Source organism: Pteropus alecto, unplaced genomic scaffold (genome assembly GCF_000325575.1).
Source record: "Pteropus alecto unplaced genomic scaffold, ASM32557v1 scaffold3, whole genome shotgun sequence".
Lineage (NCBI taxonomy): Eukaryota > Metazoa > Chordata > Mammalia > Chiroptera > Pteropodidae > Pteropus > Pteropus alecto.
Genome location: NW_006442484.1, coordinates 637,368 through 659,108, shown reverse-complemented (window position 1 = coordinate 659,108; position 21,741 = coordinate 637,368). Strand labels below are relative to the sequence as shown.

The 21,741-nt window shown below is 42.5% G+C and overlaps 1 protein-coding gene across 6 annotated transcripts in view; it reads right to left on the bottom strand.

Annotated features, from left to right (window-relative positions):
* Positions 1-719: 719 nt before the first annotated feature.
* The window catches only part of IFNAR2 (interferon alpha and beta receptor subunit 2), a 25,229-nt gene continuing 4,207 nt past the window's right edge, over positions 720-21,741 (bottom strand). Inside the window, exons 2-11 of one of the 6 annotated variants that reach the window (XM_025039324.1) lie at positions 18,628-18,719; positions 17,546-17,587; positions 16,327-16,363; positions 16,240-16,291; positions 14,884-14,922; positions 14,750-14,804; positions 12,655-12,815; positions 9,334-9,502; positions 4,974-5,104; positions 720-2,901 (exon numbers count right to left, since the gene is read on the bottom strand). In XM_025039324.1, coding sequence (XP_024895092.1) covers positions 2,194-2,901; positions 4,974-5,104; positions 9,334-9,502; positions 12,655-12,815; positions 14,750-14,804; positions 14,884-14,922; positions 16,240-16,291; positions 16,327-16,363; positions 17,546-17,587; positions 18,628-18,719 — 1,486 coding nt within the window. In that variant the 3' untranslated portion in view covers positions 720-2,193. Of the gene's footprint in view, positions 2,902-4,973; positions 5,127-5,297; positions 7,148-9,333; positions 9,503-12,654; positions 12,816-14,749; positions 14,923-16,239; positions 16,364-17,545; positions 17,588-18,627; positions 18,720-21,741 lie in introns of those variants that run through there. The other 5 variants (XM_025039325.1, XM_006920975.3, XM_015596560.2 and 2 more) reach the window with 5 other exon arrangements.

Sequence of the window (21,741 nt, the reverse complement as noted above, 5' to 3'; positions counted from 1 at the left end):
GCAGGTGTCGCGGGCTGGGCAGGGGGCGGACGAGGAGCGAGAGGACCTGGCTCCTCCCTCCGCGCGAGGGGCAAACACCTAAGCGAAACAGGTTGCAAAGCTGCAAGTGCGCGCTCCGACCTGGGGGCCGCCCCCGCCGGCGCTGAGAGCAAATGCCGCGAAAGGCGCCCTCGGGTGAAGCGCCCGCGAAGCCATCCCCCAGGCGCTGTCTGGCCGGTGGAAACATGCGTGGTCGTGCTGTTGCTTCACACCAGTGAGAGCGGCAGCCCCAAGTTTTCTCCAGCGAACCGGCACGGCCTGCAAAAAATCCTCTCTCCCCGCAAATAAACTGATTTTAAAGCACTCCAGTAGCGTGCCCAGTTTGAGAGGGTCTTCTTTATCCCCTCCCCCCAGGGGTAAACGACACAAAGCCGAGTCATTTATTTGGCAATAGCTCGTTTCCCTCACCAGGCTGCTGGGAAAGGCTTAAATTCCTCTTTTTAAACTTGCGCCGTGGTGAGGTTGGAAAACCCAGAGCCGGGTAAGTAACAGGGACCGCCTGACGCCTGACGCAGGGACACTCCACGGGCATGTGAGCGCGGCGGGGGCTGTCCCCCTGACCCCTGCAGGCTGCCACACAGAGGGAAAGGCAGTTTTGTGCACCTGTAGAGATGTCAGCAGAACCACAGATCCGCTGCACGTATAGTCAGCCTTTCTAGGAAGAAACGACTCTGAAGACATTACCGTTTACCAATCTCCAGTTATTATACAAAATTTAAACACGCACACAAACACACACACACGCCGCCATAAAGCGGTTATCCCAAAAGATTACTCTGGAAATCTTCCAAAATGGGGTCGATGCATTCAGAGGACGAATGGCCTACGTATAGGATCAAGTCCCTTTGCTATGGAATTTCATTAGATTAAGTAACACTTCCCCTCTCACGGCCCCCTCCTCTGAGTCACCTTAGAGCAATTATAAAAATTATCAGAAGTTCTTGCACTAGGACTCATCTAATTTTTGTTTTTCCCCTTTTGCATAGATTCAGAAGGAAGGTCAGAGCACCCTGCTCCTGTATTTTCTAATATTTATCCCTTTATTCCTCTGTATTTTCTAATATTTCTCCTAGCATCACCGTATCTTAGAGATTACCTACGCCCACCTTCTTATTTCACAAGGGAAAAAGGCTGAGGCTCAGACTGACGAAGCAAAGTTCTCATGGTCACACAGTGAAACGGTGGCCGTCATGCCTCTGAGTCCCAGTCCTTTGCACTGTCGGCTACTGTTATTCTAGAACCCCCTCCCCGCCTCCCCATTCACAGGGACTGTAGTCACACCTAGGACATGTGGCGTCAGCACACACAGGACTTCTGACATCGTTAAAGGTGACCTGTAGGAATTTTATGCCTTATTTCTTCTGAAGACCTTGAAGAACTTTTGCATGTTTCCTCACTTGCTTTTTTAAAAAAAAAATCTTAAAATATGGCACTGAGATTCTATCCCCCTCCCTCATGCAAATGTTTGTTTCCTCGGTTAAGGACCTGCCTGACACTGGAGTTATTTCTGTGTGAAAGTCTGTCTCAGATTGAGGAGGGCTGGACGAGAGGCAGAGAGTCAAAGTCTCAGAGTGTAGGTGACAGAATATGTCATCTGTGAGGTGCCCGAGACTTGGCTGGACCTTCCTTACTTCCAACTTGGAATATGTGCTTCCATTCTCGGGGAGCCCCCTCTTCTCCCTTGTGTGGTCTGCCCTCCCACCTCTTTTTCCGCCTGTTTTCCTGTTCTTCCCCTGAGCCTGTGGAAAACACTGCTGACTGCTCCTGCTGTGAACCCGGTTAAGTGTCTCCCCTTTGCCTCCCCACTGCACCCCTGAAAACCACAGGGAACCTTGCTCCTTACACTGGGAAACATGAGGCAGAAACATTCTAAATGCATGAACATGGGGGCAGGGCCTTTTTCCCTTCAAAGCCTACCACTTCGAACAGGTAAACAATGCACAGAATTATACTGATCCTAGGTGTCCCTCCCGCCTCTCCTTCCCCCATACTGGGAATTCGCACAGGTGATGTCATCAGGAAAAATGGGGCCGACTCTGCGGTCTCCAAGTCCTTCCCCCAGAGAACACCTGCAGACCGCAGGAGCGGGTGAGGGTACAGGAAAGATAACCCTGGAGGTATCCGTCAGTCCAAGTTAATTCAATATTTTGGGAATCATCTCATTATATAACCATCCCCAGTGTCAACATCAGACTTGGAAGTGTCACTTTTTTCAGAAGGAGTATCTTCACGCCACCTGGACTCCACAGAGGGGCTGGGGAAGGATGGTTGTGACCCTTCTCCACTGGCCACCAGAAGGCTTGTTTCCATTTCTTCGGGATCCTCTAGGTCGACTGTCTCTTCTGGAAGAGATAACACTGGAGGGACTTCTGAGTCGTCGTCGAGGACCCTCATAAACACAGAATTTAAATCCACATTGAAGATAGTTTTGTCCCTGGATCCCTTAGTGGAGCTGCTGTCCTCCTCTGAAAAGAGGTCCGTCAGCACAGTCTCTCTCCTCTCGTAGGCATTCTCACATGTGCATTCTGACTCAGGTCCTGGTGCCATCAGAGACTCAGATTCAGCCTCAGGCTCGGGCGAGTCAGTTTCCTCGGCGTCTGGGGTGTCTGGGGCGTCTGGGTCGCTGCAGCCCTCCAAGGTGGCAGAAGAGGTGGAGGCCGGACACAGAGTCCTGCCTGTTAGTCCGTGCATGGTATAGCCTCCTGCACTTGTTCGGGTGGCTGCTTCGTCATCGCTGTCACTTTCATCATAGTTATAATCCCATACTTTCTTCTTTCTGTTGATGGGAATGACCTCCAACACGGTTACCAGTTCCAACGGTGGCAGCTCAGGAAATATCCAGGCTGAGAAGTTATCAAACTTCTTTAAAGGAAAATGAGAGAGAGAGAAAGAGAGAGAGACTATCAATTCTGAGTGTGTGTTCTTTTATTTTCTGACATCATAAAACAATTGGATGGATTACACAGTGATGAGGACAGTGACAACAACAACAACAATAATAGCTAACAGTTATACAGTGTTTACTATTTGCTGGGCGCTACTTTTAGGACTTTGCACGTTATATGATTTGTATCCTTCATTTCTTGGATGTTGAAAAGCAGCTTCGTGTTTATTTTCTAATTGATTGTTGCTAGTATATAAAAATACAAGCATCTTTGTATCGATTATTTTGTGTGCAAAGACTTTGCTAAACTTATTAATCCTAATAATTTATCTCTAGATGCATGTGAATTTTTTACTTAGCCAGTCATACCATCTACAAAACACTGTCTCTGCCCCCACCCCTCAGACCTGAAGTTCCATGATGGCAGGGCATTTTTGTTCACTTCTATATCCCTAGTATCTAGAACATGGGGACACAGAGTAAATACTCAAAAAATATTCGTTCGATGCAGAAAAAAGAAAAAGAAAAAGAACTAAGAAGAGATGTAATTAAAAATATTTTAACATCTATTCTTGATTAAACATACATACACAGACACACTAGACCTAGAGGGTTCTGTTTCACTGTTCCTAGAGTTTCTACTTAAACACAGAGCAACAATTTTTAATGGAGAAATACTAGACATACACAAGACAACAACATCTCCTGTCATTACTTGGGATTAACATAATAGTATATATAATTGCCATATAATTTGGATGCATCTTAAGGAGGGGAGGAACCCCAGGGAGACCTGGGAGGAGGGTTAGTCATGAGTTTAGGTAATTCAGTCACAAGATTTATCTAGGAGGGTACGGGGGTGATGCTAAGGGCCTTTATATCTCAAGGCCATGTGAGAAATATTAGTTGGAGTAGGATTTACCTAAGACCTCAAGGCCAAAGCCATGTGTGGTAGATAGGAAGAGCTGGGATGAAGGAGATATGTCACACTGATAGACAAAAACCATCTATTCTTGCAAGACAGGGATCACAGTGTGAAACCCAACACAGAGCCATCTACTTCTCATAAGGCACAGCCGAACGTCAAAATACTAACTTTAATTAAAATCTCCAAAAGTACGCACACCACCCTAATAAACAATCCTTCCCCAACCCACCCAAGCCAGTAAAACTAACAAGAAAAAGGAGTACAATTTTATCAACTGCAGAAGAATATTTACATATGTGGTTGTCAAAAAAAAAAAAAAAAATAAGAATAAGGTGAATGAGTTGAAACATAGAAAAATGTTTCCGAATGAAAAATTGCAAAACTAATACAGACAGCAATGAGACAGGGAAAATGATAAGTGATGGGCAAAGTTGAGCCCAAAGACATGAGGAGGTTTTAGAATCACGTAAGAGCAACACCCAGACTCGGTGGAGTGGTTAAGGCTCTGGACAGAAAGTCTGTGCCTTGGGAAGCACAGAGAAGAAACCCAAGTAAAGTGGCTGGTTTTACTATTAATTAAAATGATACGAATGAGAGCAACTATGGGGGCTGTTATACCCACAATAAGTGAACAAAAGTGGTAAAAATGACTAATCGAGGTCAGCAGATGTCTGGAGAAATGTGCCCACTAACATGTCACCACTGGCATTATAAATCACTCCTTTAACTTTTTATAAGACAGATCCACTTTGTGTATGTTCCACTGTAGTAATCCAAAATACAAAGACAATTAATTCTTAATGGCTGAAAAAAGAAAGAAAACAAAGGAAAAGAAATGAAAAAGAAATTAATCCAAATGCCTCACACCTGGGAAATGATTAAGGAAAAATGATACGTTCAGAACGATGGAATAGGATGTGATCGTTAAATATAATATGTAGACAAGGTAGAAAAAGAAAATATAAAATGCAAAATATATTTATAAAGATGGAAAAGAACCCAGAGTGTTGAAACACCTTGGTGTTTTCAGAAAATGGGATTTTCTTCTGTGAAAGTATTTACGTAGATAAGAAAAATTCCTGTTAAAATAAAAAACAGACAGAAATTAGAAAAACTACATACCAACATTTTGGGGAACTCATTTCTTAAGCATATATAACCGATCCGTTTCAGTGTTACTATGGTGCTCATGATGACAGCTGCTATCAAAAACAGAGTAATCAATGCTCCTATTTTGGCAGATTCTGATGGCTCTGTTGATGAGAAATTAAATAACTTTATTTCCAAATAAATCCAATAGATGTTCACAGGAAGGAACAAATGCACACTGGTCTGGTGGACAAAGGAGATATCAAGAGAGCAAAAGTTGGACAAAATATTGTTAAATACAAAAATAAAAAATGGAAAGTAATCCAAGTATATAATTTTTAAATGATAAAAATGATTATTTATTTATTTGTTTGTTTGTTTGAATTTTTGTAAGAGTTTATTTGAGCCAAACTAACAACACATGTCAGGGAACATGATTTCAAATGCTCCCCAGATTTAGTTTTTAACCCTAACATTTCTTCCAGCTTATGATTATGTTCTATGACTGCACTGTCCAATATGGTCGCCATTAGCTACGCGTGACTAATTAAATTTGAGTGAGCACAACTGAAAATAAGCCCTCGGTTTCTGAGTCACAGTGGCCACATGTGACATGCTCAGCAGACGTGTCCGTGTGCACTGTGGGCAGGAAGAGGTGGGAAACAGGGGTACGCCTAAAACAATAGGCTCATTTTGAGGCTGAACTTTGGCCACACTGGGACCTCAACTCCGGCTACTGCTGAACTCGCTTTGTCCTGTTACAAGTCTTTGTCAAAATTCCCTTTGGAAAATGTCAACATTCGGAACGGAAATAGTTTTTTCCATAAGTTCCACTGGACTGAGAAGAAATCTGAGTAGTTATGTAATAACAAGAGAAAAATTCTGGGCTGTCCTAAATTAAACCGCAGTGAGCCAGGGAGTGGGAGAGACAGCTGTGGGCAGATACCAAGGCTTCCCACAGTTTTGAATGTTTGTTGAAACTTTGAATCGACTTCCAGGTAGCTATCTAAAACAAAACAAAACGAAACAAAAAAACAAACGAAACAAACAAAAAAAAAACAACCACCAGTTCATGCTTATATATACGAACTTGATGGTCCAAAACCAGTCAATAAGTAGTAAATATTTCTTCCTTAGGGACTGTACACCTGATACTGGAGAGCTGGTTGGGGACGGACATTCTAGAGAGAACTCAACAGAGCTGAGCTCGGCGACCAGGTTCTTCTTGCCTTATGTTGGGAGAAAGAATTCGCGGACAAGATGAATGTCAGGCGGGAATGTGCGAGGTTTCCTGGAGCGAAAGGACACGGTCGAGAGGGAGGTGCAGCAATGAGACCCAGGGGTGCCAAGCATGTCCGCATCTTGTGGTGTTTTGTGCTTATTGGGGCGCTGGGGGGGGGCAGGCGTGGAGACGTGGTTATTTTGTCTTTGCCCAGTGGGCGGGGAGCTGGGTCTCCCACTCTTTCTTCCTTGTTTGGCATTTCCGGAGCTGTCATGGTGTCAGGTACATGATGGGGACCTGGGTAACCGCACTGCAGACGACACTATGCTTAGCCAAAGGTCAGGTTCGGGTCAAAGATGGCAGCTAGAACGGGCAGGGCCTGTTTTGGTTGGTCTCCCCTTGCTAGGACTAAAACAGGGAAGGGGCAGCAAAGAGCATGGAGCCACATCCTGCAGGGGGAGGGTTCGTTCCCAGGCTACCTGTCCTGCCTCACACCTGTTCTAGTACTGGCCGGCTTCACATTTTCCACCCTTTCAAAACAAGTTACATCATTCTGCTCCAAACTCACTGTATCAAAGAGCCCAGCGGCCCCAGGATGTCGGACGTGTCTTCACCTTGCCCTGCTGCTGGTGGTTTAGACGGTATGTTCCAGAACCTGGTCTTTTTCTAGCTACCTTGTGGCTCAATCAACCCTTTCTTTCAGAAATGCTCTTAGACGCAAAGGTCTTTGTTTAACAGTAACTAAGGCTCTCTTACATTTCCGGAAAGATCTTTATTACTATTAATCTCATAACCACAGCCTCAGGCAAAACAGATACAAGAGAGAGAAGAGGAAAGATCGGCCCTCCTTACAGAGCAGAAATGACAAAAGGGCAGCGAGGGCAGTGGCTAGAGTTGCAGGCCACCATGGATTGGTCCCAGGGGCTCTCGTCCAGCAACACCTGTCACTAGCTGTAACCTCTGGCTTCTCTTCCTGAGTCCTCATCTGTAAAAGGAGATGAATCCTTACTGTATAGGGTGGTTGTAAAGATTGTTTAAAAAAAAAAACAACAAAAAACTTAATAACTAACCTAATTGCAATTTTAGCCTCCCCCAGGAGTGGAATTTTAAACAAATCGGTCTGGAATTTTCTGATCGAGCTAGTGAGGTAATCCGCCTGATAAGACCCCTAGTCTTCCTCCAAGGGAAGGCGTCTTTGCCTGAAATAATCCATGCCTTTTTCTTAGTCCACTCTCTTTCTGACTACAAAAACCTGTTTTGAGCAACACATAGCTGCTTGGCAGGATGCTGCCTGCTGCATGAATCGCTTAATAAAGCCAATTAGATCTTCAAATTTGCTCAGTTGAATTTTGTTCCTTAACATGACTAGAGTTTCCATTAGTGTGAGGTTGTGATTTATAATAAGAAATCTCTTTGGGTTTTGACCCGATTCCTGGCGTAGAGCTCTACAGATTGATTACCCTAAGTGATAAGGGCCAAAGTAGAAGGAGTGTCTTTCATAATTCATAACAAACCCCTTTGGATTTATGTTAATGAGTGACTTTTGCAAAGCTCCCTAGTCTAGGGGCTGGTTGCCAGGGGAACCCACCATGTGATTAGAGTGCTGGAACTTTTGGCTCCACTCTGTGACCTCCAGGGGAGGGGCTGGAGGTTGAGCTAATCACCAATGGCCAATGATTTAATCAATCATGGTTATGTAATGAAACCCAATAAAAACTCTGAACGGGAAGGCTTGGGGAGTTTCCAGGTCATTGAAGGAAGTACTGAGTCCGAGGGGACAGAACTCTTGCACTTGGGATCCTTCCAGACTATGTACCTCTTTATCTGGCCGTTCCTTTGCTTCCTTTATAAGTAACAGGTAACCATTAAGTATAGTGCTTTCTCGAGTTCTGAGTCATTCTAGAGCATTATTAACTCTGAAGGGAGGTCACAGGAACCTCTGAATCTATAGCCAGGCTGGGCAGAAGTCTGGGTAGCCTAGGGACCTAGGCCTTGACACAGGCATCTGTCTACAGCGGGCAGTCTCGTGGGACTGAGCCCTTTAACCTTAGTTAGTGGGGCCTGCACTAACTCTGGGTAGTTAGTGTCAGAAATGAATCAAATCATCGGCTGATGCTGGAGAATCAGTGTTAGTACATAAATACATACATTTGTTTTGGGTTTTTGTGTTTGTAAGAGCTACAGGCATAAAGAATCTATGCAGTTTTAGGTTTGCCCACATTTCGCCGACATTATAAAAATAATTTAAGTTAAAAGTTTAGGATGCTTTCTCTTTTAAAACTAGTCTATGCATCATTTGACTCTGAGGAATCCTGGAGAATAAAATCATGCTGAGCACCCTTACGTGCCAGGCACTATGTAGCATAGTCACTTAATCCACAAAGAAGCATACCACTTAGTTACTTCCTCATCGGTCTCACCTTATTTTATTTTTACTCTGGTAAATGAAAACTGTAAAGAAACTCTCATTGGGGACAGGAAACTCAGAAAGGCTTCTTTGGGGGAGAGATGCATAGATTTTTACTTGTGGCCAAACAATTGGAGACCAAGTGACTTCCTGAGAAAGTAAACAGCAGTGAATGTCCCGAAGCCCCATTATTCTCCCTGCCAATTTCTCCGTTCAGAGGACGGTTCGGGGATCAGGCTGCTGACCGTTCCGATGACTTTGCAACGGAAGAGCTACACCTTGTCAGCGACTCTGTCATCTACACGGTCAGGTTTCCCGCTCATCTGTGAGCTACAGTCAACCTTCCCGAGAGCCAGGCCATATCTACGACCCACACCCAAGCTCGTCACCTGCACCCATCATCCCACCCTTGGAGACCTCCACCTGCAGCTGCTTCCAGCTCCCTAGCTTCCTCTGGCACTTGGCTTGAGTAACACCCAAGCTAAGAACACACAGAAATGAACTTCGTCCTGACTCCTGAAATCAAAGTGTTTCTACTTCAGGAGGATTTTGACCTTATAAAGGTAGATACCGGCTGTTGCTATGGTACAGCCACACAAAAGTGACTCCACCGCTCAGTAGAGAATGATCTTCAGAAAACGTCGCCGCAATGTGCCTTTACTGGAAGAAATACCATTGGTTCTCCCCGACTTTCGGATTCTTTTCTTTCAATAGGTTTTCCCTCATGGTAAAAGCAAAACGTGAATTTTTAAAAACTGTCATACCTGATTCCTGTTCGGGTTGAAGACGGGTACATTTTACAGGCGATCTATTTATTGTTCCCAGATTGGAAGGCTCAAAATAAACAGATATACAGTAGTTTGTGTTTGGAATTAGCTCATTGATGACATAAATGAAATTCCCAGCGATGTCTGCATTGATTTTGGGTTTATGCTGTAAAAATAAGAAAGAAGATCAGTAAGACTTTGAGTAGAATTTCATTTAGAGGCAGGACCTAACAGTATGTTTGAGAATTCGTCTTCAGGTCTTAAATAGGAATAGAAATATCATTTATTTCTTGCAATAAGATAAGCTTGCAAAAATAAGATTATCTTATTTCATTAATGATATGTCTACTTTACATTTAGACAGTGCTTTCATACATATTAACTCACTGGACTATCAAAACAGTGTGCTAATTAGGCATTGTTCTCACTCTCCAGACAAGGAACCCGCAGCTCAGAGTGGTTAAGTAACTTCCCCAAGGCCACCCAGCTTGTCTGTGGCAGAATTGAGGCTGATGTCTAGTTCCCTGTCTTCTCCCTTAAAACACCTTGCCTCTCCTCTCCTAGGTAGTTCTGTTCTGTTTTGGAATTAAAGCGATGATATGAAGGTTCGTTCACGAAAAATAACTTTTGTATAAAGCCTTACAGTTTTCAAAGTACGTTCTTACTAGTTCTATAAATTAGCGTTTCTAGCAGTTCAAATATAGCCTTCTGTGATGTTTTTTCTGCAGGTTTCTATTTGAAAGGAGGGAGGATTATTTTAAAACCAACCAACAAACCAAAAGCTCATGCATGGCAAATAAGCAATGAAGAAGAAAGAGGACGGAAGCACAAAGTGTCACGGTGGGACAGTGTTTAATAGTGGCTGATTGTCACATCCGGGTTCCATACCTGGCACTGCCATTGTGTGGCCTTGACTAAGTCTGCAACGCCAGCTCCCTCCTACATGCCTCTGAGCCTCACACTCTGCCTCCGCTGCTGTGATTGGATGCAGAGTCCCTGCTCCCAGCCAAAGCCAACCCCATGCTCATGATATTCCATTCACTCTCATTTCCTGTAGGGCGTTGTTTCAATGTCCTTCCTTACTAGAACATTCCATATGCATAAAAACATGCTGTAATTTCTATTTTAAAAAGTCCCTCCCTCGGCAGCGCTTCCTCTCCAGCTACCACTGTGTACTTCTCCTTCCCTTTATAGAAAAACTGAGAGGACTTAGCTCTCTTCACTGTCTCCAATTTCTCTCTTCCCTCTCTTTCTCGAACCCACTCCCGCCAGGTCTTTTCCCCATCACTCCGCCAAAATCTGTCTTATCAAGGTCACCTGGACTTCCCTGTTCCTAAATCCAAAACTCAATTCATAGTCCTCTTCTAGCTTGTCCCATTTATAGCATTTGACTCAGTAGATCACTCTCTCCTTCCGGAACTTTCTTCTCTCAGCCACCAGGACCTCCTTCTCACCTAGTCCTCCTTCTACCTTGCTGGTTGTTCTTTCTTAGTCTCTTTGGCTGTTTCTTCCTCATTTGCTAGATCTCCACCTTTTGGAGTCCTCCGGGACTCTGGCCTTGGACATCTTCTCTTCTCTATGCATGACCACTCCCAGGTGATCTCATCTGGTCTCAAGACATCCGATACATACCAAGAAGCCAACAGCTCCCTAGGACATCTCTCTCGCTGGGAGTTTTCTGAACTCCAGGCTCAGTATATTCAACTCCTGCTCAATACCCCTCCTGGGATGCCTACTAGGTACCTCAAATTTAACATGTCCGAAACTGAGCTACTGACACCCAAGCATCCACCTCTCTGCCTATAATCTTCACCATTTTAATTAATGGCAACTCTATCTATCCAGGTGCTCGTGCTAAAAGTGTTCGAGTCCTGACTTCTCTCTTTCTTTACCGCAAAGTACATCTAACCCATCCAAAAATATTGTTGGTGCCACTTGCAAAATATATGCAGAATCTGACCACTTCTCATTACTACCACGTGGTCTAAGCCACTACCATCTGTCACCTGGATAAACACCAGTAGTTTCTTTTTTTTCTTGACCTAACTTAAAGATTAAATTTTTTTAATGAAGAAGATTGCTTATCAACTATTGCTTTCCTCTTACAGTGTTATCAATATCTTAATAAACATAAGTCTTTTATGTTAGAAATAATCTAAAACAGAGAGTTAGTAGCTCGTGGGATGACTATAAATTAGATGTGACTGAAATATACTTAATGAAACGATATAGTGTCAACGCTGCATAAGTTTATTTTCTCCTCTGTTATTTTTGCTCCCTTTTCCTAATCAAAGGATTAGAATGTTGATTATAATCCAGGTCGGTAGTAAAGAAAAAATTATTATCATTGTATAACTTGCTACTTCCTATTAAGTAGTAGTTATCATCCCTATAGCCTCTTAACTGATTTCCCAACTTCTGACTTTAGCCCATATGGTCTAATCTTAACATACAAGCCAGGATGCCCTATTAGAGCTGTGGGTCCTCCAGTAGCTTCCATCACACTCCAAAGACTTGGACCCACAAAGCCCTACAAGATCCAGCCCTATTCCCTCCTTGACCTCACCACCTTCTCTTCTCCTGTCTCCATCATTCCATTCCAGCTCCCTGCTGCTTCTCAAACCCACTGGGACCACTCCAGCCCCAGGACCTCTGACTTCCCGTGCTCTCTGTCTGTAATGCTCCCCGCGACGGTTTTATAATTGGCAAAGAACTATGCAAACATAAGCTGCTATTTCAGCAAGGCCCCTCAGCAAAGCACAGTTTGTCCATTTTCACTCATTCCGGCATTCTAAGCGAACGAATCGAGAAAACAAATAATTCGAGATCTAGAACTGTGTGATACCAGGCTCACCCTGAGGTTACTGGCACTCAGGTAGGTCCTTTGGGGAATCAGGAAGGAACAGAATTGCTGGAAAGAGCCACTTCCCTTACAATGCATGAGGGCGAGAAGGTAGAGACAGATGCTTTTTATGTTCTGCTAAACCATTCTTTTCAAAAAAAATCTCGCCCGGATGTGCTGAAATTTGCCTGTTCTCCCCGAATATGCCACGTGCCTCTCTCTCTTCCGTGTGCCACTCGATGGCGTGCGTGCCTCTTATTCTTTGCAAGAAGACCGCACCGCTGGGCTAAGTCAACATGTTTCCCCAACGAATGACCTATGGAGACTTCTTTCCTGAAATCCAACCACGCTGACCCAGACTCTTTCGTTTTACACTTGCAAATCATTACAAATGTCTTTTCTTTTCTTTTCTTTTTTTTTTTAAGAAGAGTGTCCAGTGTATTCATTGCCAACTCAGAACTGTTTGGACCACCTACCTTCTTAACAATGTTCCCTGACTTCTCTTCGATGACAAGTGACAAGTAAAACGATGATCCTTCGCTATACACTATCTTGGGCAGGACGGGTGGAAACTCCACTGTCACATTAATGTGGTCGGTGAAACCAGCAATCTCAAAATTTGGCGGTTCCAAAGGCACTGTTCAGAAAACACAGTCAGAAACGAACCCCAATGTCAGTCAGCGATCGCTTCCGCTGCCACAATAGCGCCCAACTTCTTTCCAGCTATCTCCCTGTTAAGCTGCCTCTGGTTCCAGCTGAGGCAGAGGCTGTATATTTTTATTGGTGAAACACTGGGAACAATAAAAGTGAAGCGATGTGATTCATGTTACCACAAGAAACGGAGGACAGATTTTTGGGATGGAAGTCAGTACTTTCCCAATTTTCAGGCTGTATTCTAAACACAGAAGTAAAAATGACTTCTCTCCATGTTGCAATGATGATACATAACCATTGTAGAAATGTCAGAAAATATAGATAGGCAATTGTCCCGGAATGTGGTTAATCATCTTCGGTCCATGTTGTATGTGTGTAAACATATATAGACATATAGAAACTGAACTAGCTTGTGTACACACACACACACACACACACACACACACCCCTAAACTAAAATTAAATCATTCTTATCCATACTTTTTTGCATAGTAAATATTTTCACTTATGTCATAAACATACTAATACATATTTATCTACATCAAGGGCTGACACACTATGGCCTGTGGATTGAATTTTTCCATAGCCTGCAAGTTCAGAATGGTTTTTATTGTTGAAAGGGCTACAGACAAACAAAGAATATGTGACAGAGACCGTATGTGACCAACAAAGTCCGAAGTGTTTATTCTCTGGCTCTTCACAGAAAGTCAGGTGGCCCGATTTTCGTCATAACTTTTCATGGCTAATTCTGTTCTGCTAAGCGGTTGTATCATGATTTACCTGATTCACTGTTTCGAACGTTTAGATTGACTCTAATTTTTCTGAATGGAATCTGTATTCCTGGAGCAAAATCTTTGCATTTGCCCATAATTTCTTTAGGACGAATTATTAAAGAGGAATTCTGGATTAGCGCAGGCACGTGTTAAGGTTTTTAATACATACTGCCAAATACTTTCAGAAAGACTGTGCCAAAGTATACTCCCTACATTTCCTCTAAACCTGGGTATTTACAGATTTTTTTTTTTTTATAAGAATGAGACTTTAAGCAGTTTTAAGTTAATATTTTTAATACTTGCCATTGTGAGTCTTGAAAAATGACATCCTGTTATTACTTTAATATACTTTCTTTAACGGTCTGAACACCGTGATCTGTAAGTTACACTTTTCATTCTTTTCTATGGATACACACAGATATGTCTATTTACACGCTTAATTCCAGTGGATCTCACAAGTATCTAATTGTTTGCTTCAGTGGAATTCAGCGGTCATTATCACTTTGCTAAGTGCCTACATAGGATTGCAGACTTTAATAGGGAGCCGAAACCAAATCTTTCTCTCGGAAACCAGTTGCAAAGGAGGACACAGAAAAAGTGATGGCATCTGGTGGAGAGCCACCGGGGAGCTGACTCCAGTCACAGGGAAAGGGAAAAAGGCATGTCCACTCTTGGGCTCCAGCCTCCTCTTGAGTCTCGACCCTGGACACACACACGCCTGGGCATTCACACATAATAGAGGGCTATGATCTGGAGGAGGGGTTCCAGTATTAAGGACAACTGGCCCAGAGAGGTGTCACAGCTCAGATAATAAGCCATGTGAACCTTGCTCCCCACATCCTGTCAGGTGGTTGTTAAAACAAACCGGTAAGTAGCAGCTATGACTGCCTGGATGTTGGCCTTCTACAGGCATTGACAATCATCAGCAGAATACAGATGATCGTCTCCCTTTCTGAGTAAGAAAGCTGAGGCTCAGAGAAACAAAGCAGCTACTCCACGGTCACAGAGGTAGGGAGTCACAGGGCCAAGAGGCAGAACTAGCCCCAAATCTAAAACACCTGTGTAGACCTGCCTATTTCATGGCAGAGAAAATAATGATGATCTTGATGACAATGGCGAAGATGATAAAGAGAGGTCAACTCACTATCCATTAACGGGAATAAGCTGCCCTCACAGTCGACCAGCGTCCTGTTCCCTCGGTGTCCGACTACTCTGGGAGTGTACGTCTCAGACATGTTCACCCACGCATCTGTCAGGTCACAGAATGACCTTGTGATATTGGTACAGTCCTTCACAGTAATGACATCTTCTGGTCCACTTTGAAAGGAAAAGAAATGGTAAAAGGGAAACTTTAGCATTTATATGATGAGAATCCATGAACTCCATACCCTCCTTCCTCATTCCTTTGTGATTCTGCTCAAATGTCACTGTATCGAGTCATCTGGCCTAAACATATCGTTTAAAATGGAACACCTCATCTTGCCCTGCCCACCCTCATCCCCATTCCCCTTAGCTATCTATTTTTATTCATACCATTAACCACCACCTGCCACATTTTATCTTTATTTGTTTATTGATGTCTGTGCCTACTTTCGGAATGTCTGGACCAATAGGGCTGGACATTGGTTCGTGGTTGGACCACCTAACATATAACAGGTGCTCAGTAAATATTTGCTGAATGAATGAATGAGCACACCTTGGGCTTTCATGGTAGAGGCCCCAGATGTCCTTGCTCCTGCAGGATAATCATGAGTACCCTCCCTGAGATCCCCCGCTCCGGCTGAAGACCACCTGGCCCAGTCCTAAGTCAGCCTGTGCTATACAGGAATGATGCAGACACCTAATCTCTTGAGTTTCAGAAAGGTAGATGGGTGATACATGTGACTGCCTGCTGCAGAGAGAAATTTAAGACTTTAGTGGGCAACAAGGAGAAACTTGCCAAAGGCCTTCTCTACCAGGTCAGTCAGCAGTAGCAACGGCTATAAGCTAAATAAATGACAAACAAAAGGACACTCTGAGGAGCTACTGGATCAAGAGTCATGAGGGTGACTGTTCCAGATGGAAAGAAGAGAGCCAAAGAAGGTTCCATTCATTATGTCATTAATCGTTAGAGCAACTCCTAAGTAGAATGAATATCTCAGAGAGATTGAGCTCTGTGCCCAGGGTCATAGCAGGTTAGTGATCAAGCCAGACTTTGGATCTGAGCCTCTTCTAGTGTGGGCCAGGCGGCTTTTTGATGTGCCCCATGCCTCTCTGAGTAAAGAGAAGTGACCACAAACCATCAATAAGGTCACCAGATCTTTAGACTCCTGTCCTCAGAAAATATACCAATTTTAAACATTCGGACTTATCGAATTAGAGAAATAATTGTGAAAATGATATACAATAATGATTTTGCTTCTGAGGCTTCGACTTGTAGAAACTGGTTTTGGTTATAAATATGAGCTTTGTCAGAAATAGCTTTGGATTGTTATTTGATTTAAAAATGGATTTGTGCTTGGTCTTTGAATTTTTAAAATTCTGAATAAAAAACAGTACGGGGAGCTCTGTCACTAGTAAACTCACCTCTTCCCCACTCCCACATAACAGAAAGACAATGTATGTAGCAGGAGAAAAATGAAACGTCAAACTAACCTCATGATTGCATACTGTAATGTATAGTGAGTTGGTACAATGGAGTGGTCTTTTAATTTCCACGATAAAATTGTCCGGAAATTTCTTAACGTTATCTCGAAAATGCAAGGCTCATCTGAAACATCTAAAGGGAATAGGAGGGAAAAAAAAAAAAAAGGAAACACTGAAATGTGCCAACCAAGGCTGTATCTTGGCCACTGTCTAGACTGTCCCTTGCGATTTGGAGCCCACACCTCAAGCAAAGAAGTTCTCTGCAGGCTACATAGGCAGGAAACAGTTTTCTCAAACATGAGAAATAAACTGATACAACCAGTTAATGAGCAATACAATATCAGGGCAGGCCAGCTTAGGAAACAAGAAGTTAGCACTGTGTAAACAGAATTTGAGCTCACTCAATTATCATTGACTCTCAGTGGATCACTGGATCAAAATAATCCAGGTCACCCCAGGCCACCCCGTTCTTTCAACTTGACTCCCAACTCCCCCTGCAGTCCTCCCTAAGCTGCTCAGCTCACTGCAAGCCTTTCCCCTGTGAATTCCGCCCTAAACTCATTCCCTACCCCAGAAGGAGAGAATAATGTGCGTCCAGACATGTTCAAACATTTAATCCCCACAACAAGGCTGAAGTAGGTACTATTAATAGACCCATTCTATGGACTGTGAAATTGAGACGTTGAATTATGCAATGTTAGGCAGCAGCCAATGAGCCTCTAAAGCTATGCTTGTCAAATCCTGCCTTAAATAGTTACAAGTTTTTAAGATCATCTAAGTATCCTGCGGTTAGGACCTGGGCCTTTGATTCTTGGTTCTTGACTCTTTCTCCAGTGCTCATCACAAGGCTGAACACATACTTAATGCATAATGGTTTTGTGGACAGATTTATCTATGTGAGCAAGAAGCTTAGTTAAAAAAATTATTTTCCTTTACCTGGTATCAGGTAGGGGATAACAGATAGAAGGGTGAAAAGTAAAGGGAAATTATTTTCGGATCATTTTTTTTGTTTGGCATAGTCTGTGTCTCTTCATTCTTCTATTAAGGGGTTTTAAATCGAATATTCTTTTAAGGGGTTTTAAAATTATGACTAGTGTTAATTTCTTCTATTAGTTTCGTGAGGCAAATGTGAAAACCAGAAATGGCTAATTTGGGCTCCTTTTACAAAGAAAGTACTTGAGAAAAAAGATTCACACAAAATGGGCAATGGATCTGGGATCAGAAACCAAATCTCTCACATTCTAGACTTCTGAACAGCCACCCCCAACGCTCTGACCCTTACACAAAATTTAGTGAAGCTAAGAAAATCTCTTACCAGGCAAAGCTTGCAAAGTACCAAACACGAGGCTAATGTACACTAGGAGGAAGAAAAACACATTAGACGATGGTGCTTTCTCCGGGCTCGATTTATAACTGCTGCTCTGCATCTGGCATTCATTTGCACACATGCGCTAATATTGGATCGAGACTTTCTTGTGCTAAAAAAAATGCTAGAGTCGATGTTCTTAGAGAGTTGACATTGGTATTAGGGGCAGTGGTCCAGGGATTTCATCCTGAGTGAATCCAAAATAAGATCTGTTTGAGAGCTGACACAAATTACAAGCATTGGCTGGTTGAGGGAGTATCCCGAGAAGCAGTTATGTGTCTGGAAAAATTCTCAGAATGTGAATAGGCATGATGCTAATTAACAAACTTTAAAGATATTTATCAAGCGTGGTGGAGGAAGAAAGGCGTTGGTGATGGGAATTGGGCTTCTCATTTGTTTTCTGGATGTCACCATGAGTTGTGGGGGAGGGGTACTGGCAGTTTTCATAGGTGGAGGCCAAGGATGTTATTTATACGCTCCAATGTCCCATTCAGAGATCTCTTACTCATAAGCTATGGAAGAGATGATGCAATGATACTGATATGGAACCAACAGAAAGGTAGAGAAAAGGCACAAATAGGACCATAGGAAAAAAATCTATAAAATCAGTAAAAATAAATGAAGTGTAAAAACCAAAGTTCAGGGATGACTTTTCAGTCTGGTGACACTGGTAAAAAATATGAGGTCTGGCCTCTTTGTAAATATAGGAGTAGAGTGATAAATTCCACCTTGCATTAGAATGAGGGTATTAAAAGAAATTACTCTTCAAATTACATACGAGGCCTTTCCCCATCATTATTGAGCCTTAAGTCATTCGTGTTCCTTTGTTTTCCCAAAATTAACAGTAGGGCAGAAACCCATATTGAATCCAAACCATCAGCACAGGCTTTCCTATCTGTGCTCCATCTGGCTCTTGACATTGGGCAGGCTGACAGCGGGTCCTCAATTTGCAACTCCCTAAGAGGGCTCTTGGTCATGATGGCTTCCCAGGCTCTGCTCCTATAAGAGCTATGATAAAAAGTAACACTTACCCATGAGATACAAATTAAGTGGTCTAATCAAAGAGGCATTCTGGCTCAAAAGCATCTTTGTTATTTTATAAGTCCTTTCTTGACGGTCACATCTGAAAAGAAATCGATACGAGGTGATCAAAATTCTGAAGTGTCTAATTAAGTTGAAAGATAAGAATGGACAAAAACAAGACAATGAAAGACTAGCAGGAAGTTCCTGCTTCCAGGCTTTCCGTGCCCTCCTAGGAGCTGGACCATTTACTCCCTCGTATGTGAGCAGCCTGATCTCAGTTTCTGGGCCCCATTCCCTACCTGGTTGGGGAGAAATTTTAAATTTAACTCTTGACTAGGTACATGGTCATCTTGTTCCAAAATTTTAAACATACAAAAAAGTAAATAGTGAAGAATCTTGCTTCCTTTAGAAATCCACATTTATGTATGTATGTATGTATGTATGTATGTATGTATGTATTTATTTATTTATTTATCTATTTATTTATTTATTTTTGGTGAGTCCTTCAGAATATCTTTATGCATAAACAAAAATGAATGTATATTATTTCCCCCCTGCTTTTTCCACTTAAAAATATATCCAGGGGAGGGAGAGAGCAATTGGGGAGATCATTTTATAAACTATATAGATGTCTAACCAATGTACTATATACTTGAAACTAATTAAAATAAACACATAAATAATATATATATTTGGGAGACCTTTCTACATTCACATCAAAGAGAATTTCCTTGGTTTTTTTTTTTTTTCCTAAATAGTTGCACTGTCTATTCTATGGACATGCGTCCATTTATATTATCAGTCGGTGACGGCTATTTGATTTGCTTCCAATCTTTTCTTCAATGAATTATCTTAGATACGCATAATTCTGCACTTAGACAAGTCTAAGTGAAGGGAAACATTCCAGAAATAGGACTGCTAGGCAAAAGGGTGTATCGGTCAGGGTGCCAGCAGGAAACAGCACATTCAAGCAAGACACTTTAATAAAATCTTTAATCAAATCTGCGAGCAAGACGTAGGCACACCGTAAGGAAGTATAGTACCTGGAGCTACCAACAGCGGGGGCTGTTACCACCCTGGGCTTGATGCACAAAGAGAAGGTGCCCCAACTGGACTTTGGAAGGAGAGACTCCTGTGTGAGGAGCTATGACCTAAGCCAGACACAGCCGGCCCAAGGTGACTGTGCACGGTGGGGGCTGAGGGATAAATAAATTACCCATCACTATCTTTCCTCCCTTCCCTTGGGGCTCCGCATTGGGTGAAATCAACCAGAAGTCAGAAAACAAGGATGCTGCTGGCTGCAGCCATAGAAGACAGGAATCCCAGAGCAAAGAAAAGGGTGGGGAAGGAGGAGGCTGGGATGCAATGGCAGACAGGAGACTGGGCACAAAGGAGTTCTGAATTTGTAATTTCCATATAAAGGCCACAGCCCCACCCTCGTGGCTGCATTAATTCACACAACCAACTGCAATGTGTGCGAGCTTTGTGCCTCCCCACGGTGTCTTCACAGAGGTTTGGATTTTTAAGAATTAAATTCACACATAAAAAATTGCTTTCAGACTAATACTCATTAGTATTTCTCTTATTCTGAGTGAGATTGAGCATCTTTTCCTGTCTGTAAGAGCTATTTGTATTTCCCTTCTTGTTAACTGTATCTGTGCCCATTTTTCTACTGAGTTGCTGCTTTTTCTTCTGACTGGTTTGCAGGAGCTTAGAGTGTAGAAGGGAAATTGGCCCTTTGTGACATGTCACTTTTTCCCCTCTCCCCTTGTCACTTGTCTTTTGATTTGCTCATGTTTTTTTTTTTTTTAAACTGTACAGTAGTTTCTAAGTTTTGTTTTCAGGTTTAAAGTTATTTTCTTTCTTAGCATCTACATTTTGAGTCCATTAGAAAGCCTTCCTCACTCCAAGGCGAGAAATTCTTTAAGAATTTTAAGGAGCCATCGAGTCACTGTTGTTCCTTCTCTGCTCAGAGCTTTGTCTCCATCCAAGCAACGGGCCCTATAGATCCTGAGTATTCTTCTATCCCCAAACAGTAAGGAAGTATCAAGCTCAAGTTGAAAATGACCACAAAATAGCAGACTTGACTGAGTTCAAGCTAAAGACGAATTTAAAAGTCCTCTTTTTAAAAATATTTTTTTATTTTTCAATTACAGTTGGCATACAATATTATATTAGTTTCAGGTGGACCACATAGTGATTAGACATCTGTATATCTCACGAAGTGATCACGCCGGTAACTCTAGCATCCATCTGACACCATTCAGTTATTACAATATCAGTGACTGTATTTCTTACGTTATTCTTTTTATCTCCATGACTATTTGTAACGGCCGTTTTGTACTTCTTAATCCCTTCCCCGCTTGTCCCCTGTTCCCCCAATCCTCCTCCCATCTGCTCACCCTCAAAATGTTCTCTGTCTCTATGAGTTTGTTTCTGTTTTGTGGTTGTTGATTTTGTTCTTTGGATTTCACATGTACATGAAGTCACATGGTATTTATCTTTCTCTGACTTACTCCTCTCAACTCAGCACAATACCCTCTAGGTCCATCATGAAGTATTTTTTTTCCATCCTTTACTTTCAGTCTCTGAAAGTGTCTTTTAATCTTAAGTGATTCTCTTGCAGGCAGCCTATGTAAGGGTCTTGTTTTCTCATCCATTCCGCCAGCCTATCTTTTGATTAGAGTATTTAGTTCTTTTTCATTTGAAGTACTCATTGATAGACATGTAGTTATTACCATTCTTTATTCATATTTTTGATACATATTTTTTTCTCCTTCTTAAAGAAGTCCTTTCAACATTTCCTGTAATACTGGCTGGTGGTGATGAACTCATAACTTTCTTGTCTGGGAAGGTTTTTATTTGTCCTTTGATTCTAAATGATAGCTTTGCTGGGTAGAGTAATCTTGGTTGTAGGTCCTGGATTTTCATCACTTTGAAAATTTTGGGCCAGACTCTTCTGGCCTTGCAAAGTTTCTGTTGAGAAATCAGCTTACAGTCCAATGAGAGCTCCCTTGTAGGTAACTGATTGCTTTTCTCTTGCTGCTTTTAAGATTTTTTTTGTCTTTAACTTGGTTATCACAGGCCCTGCTCAGAATACTCCCCTAGAGAAATCCAAGAGA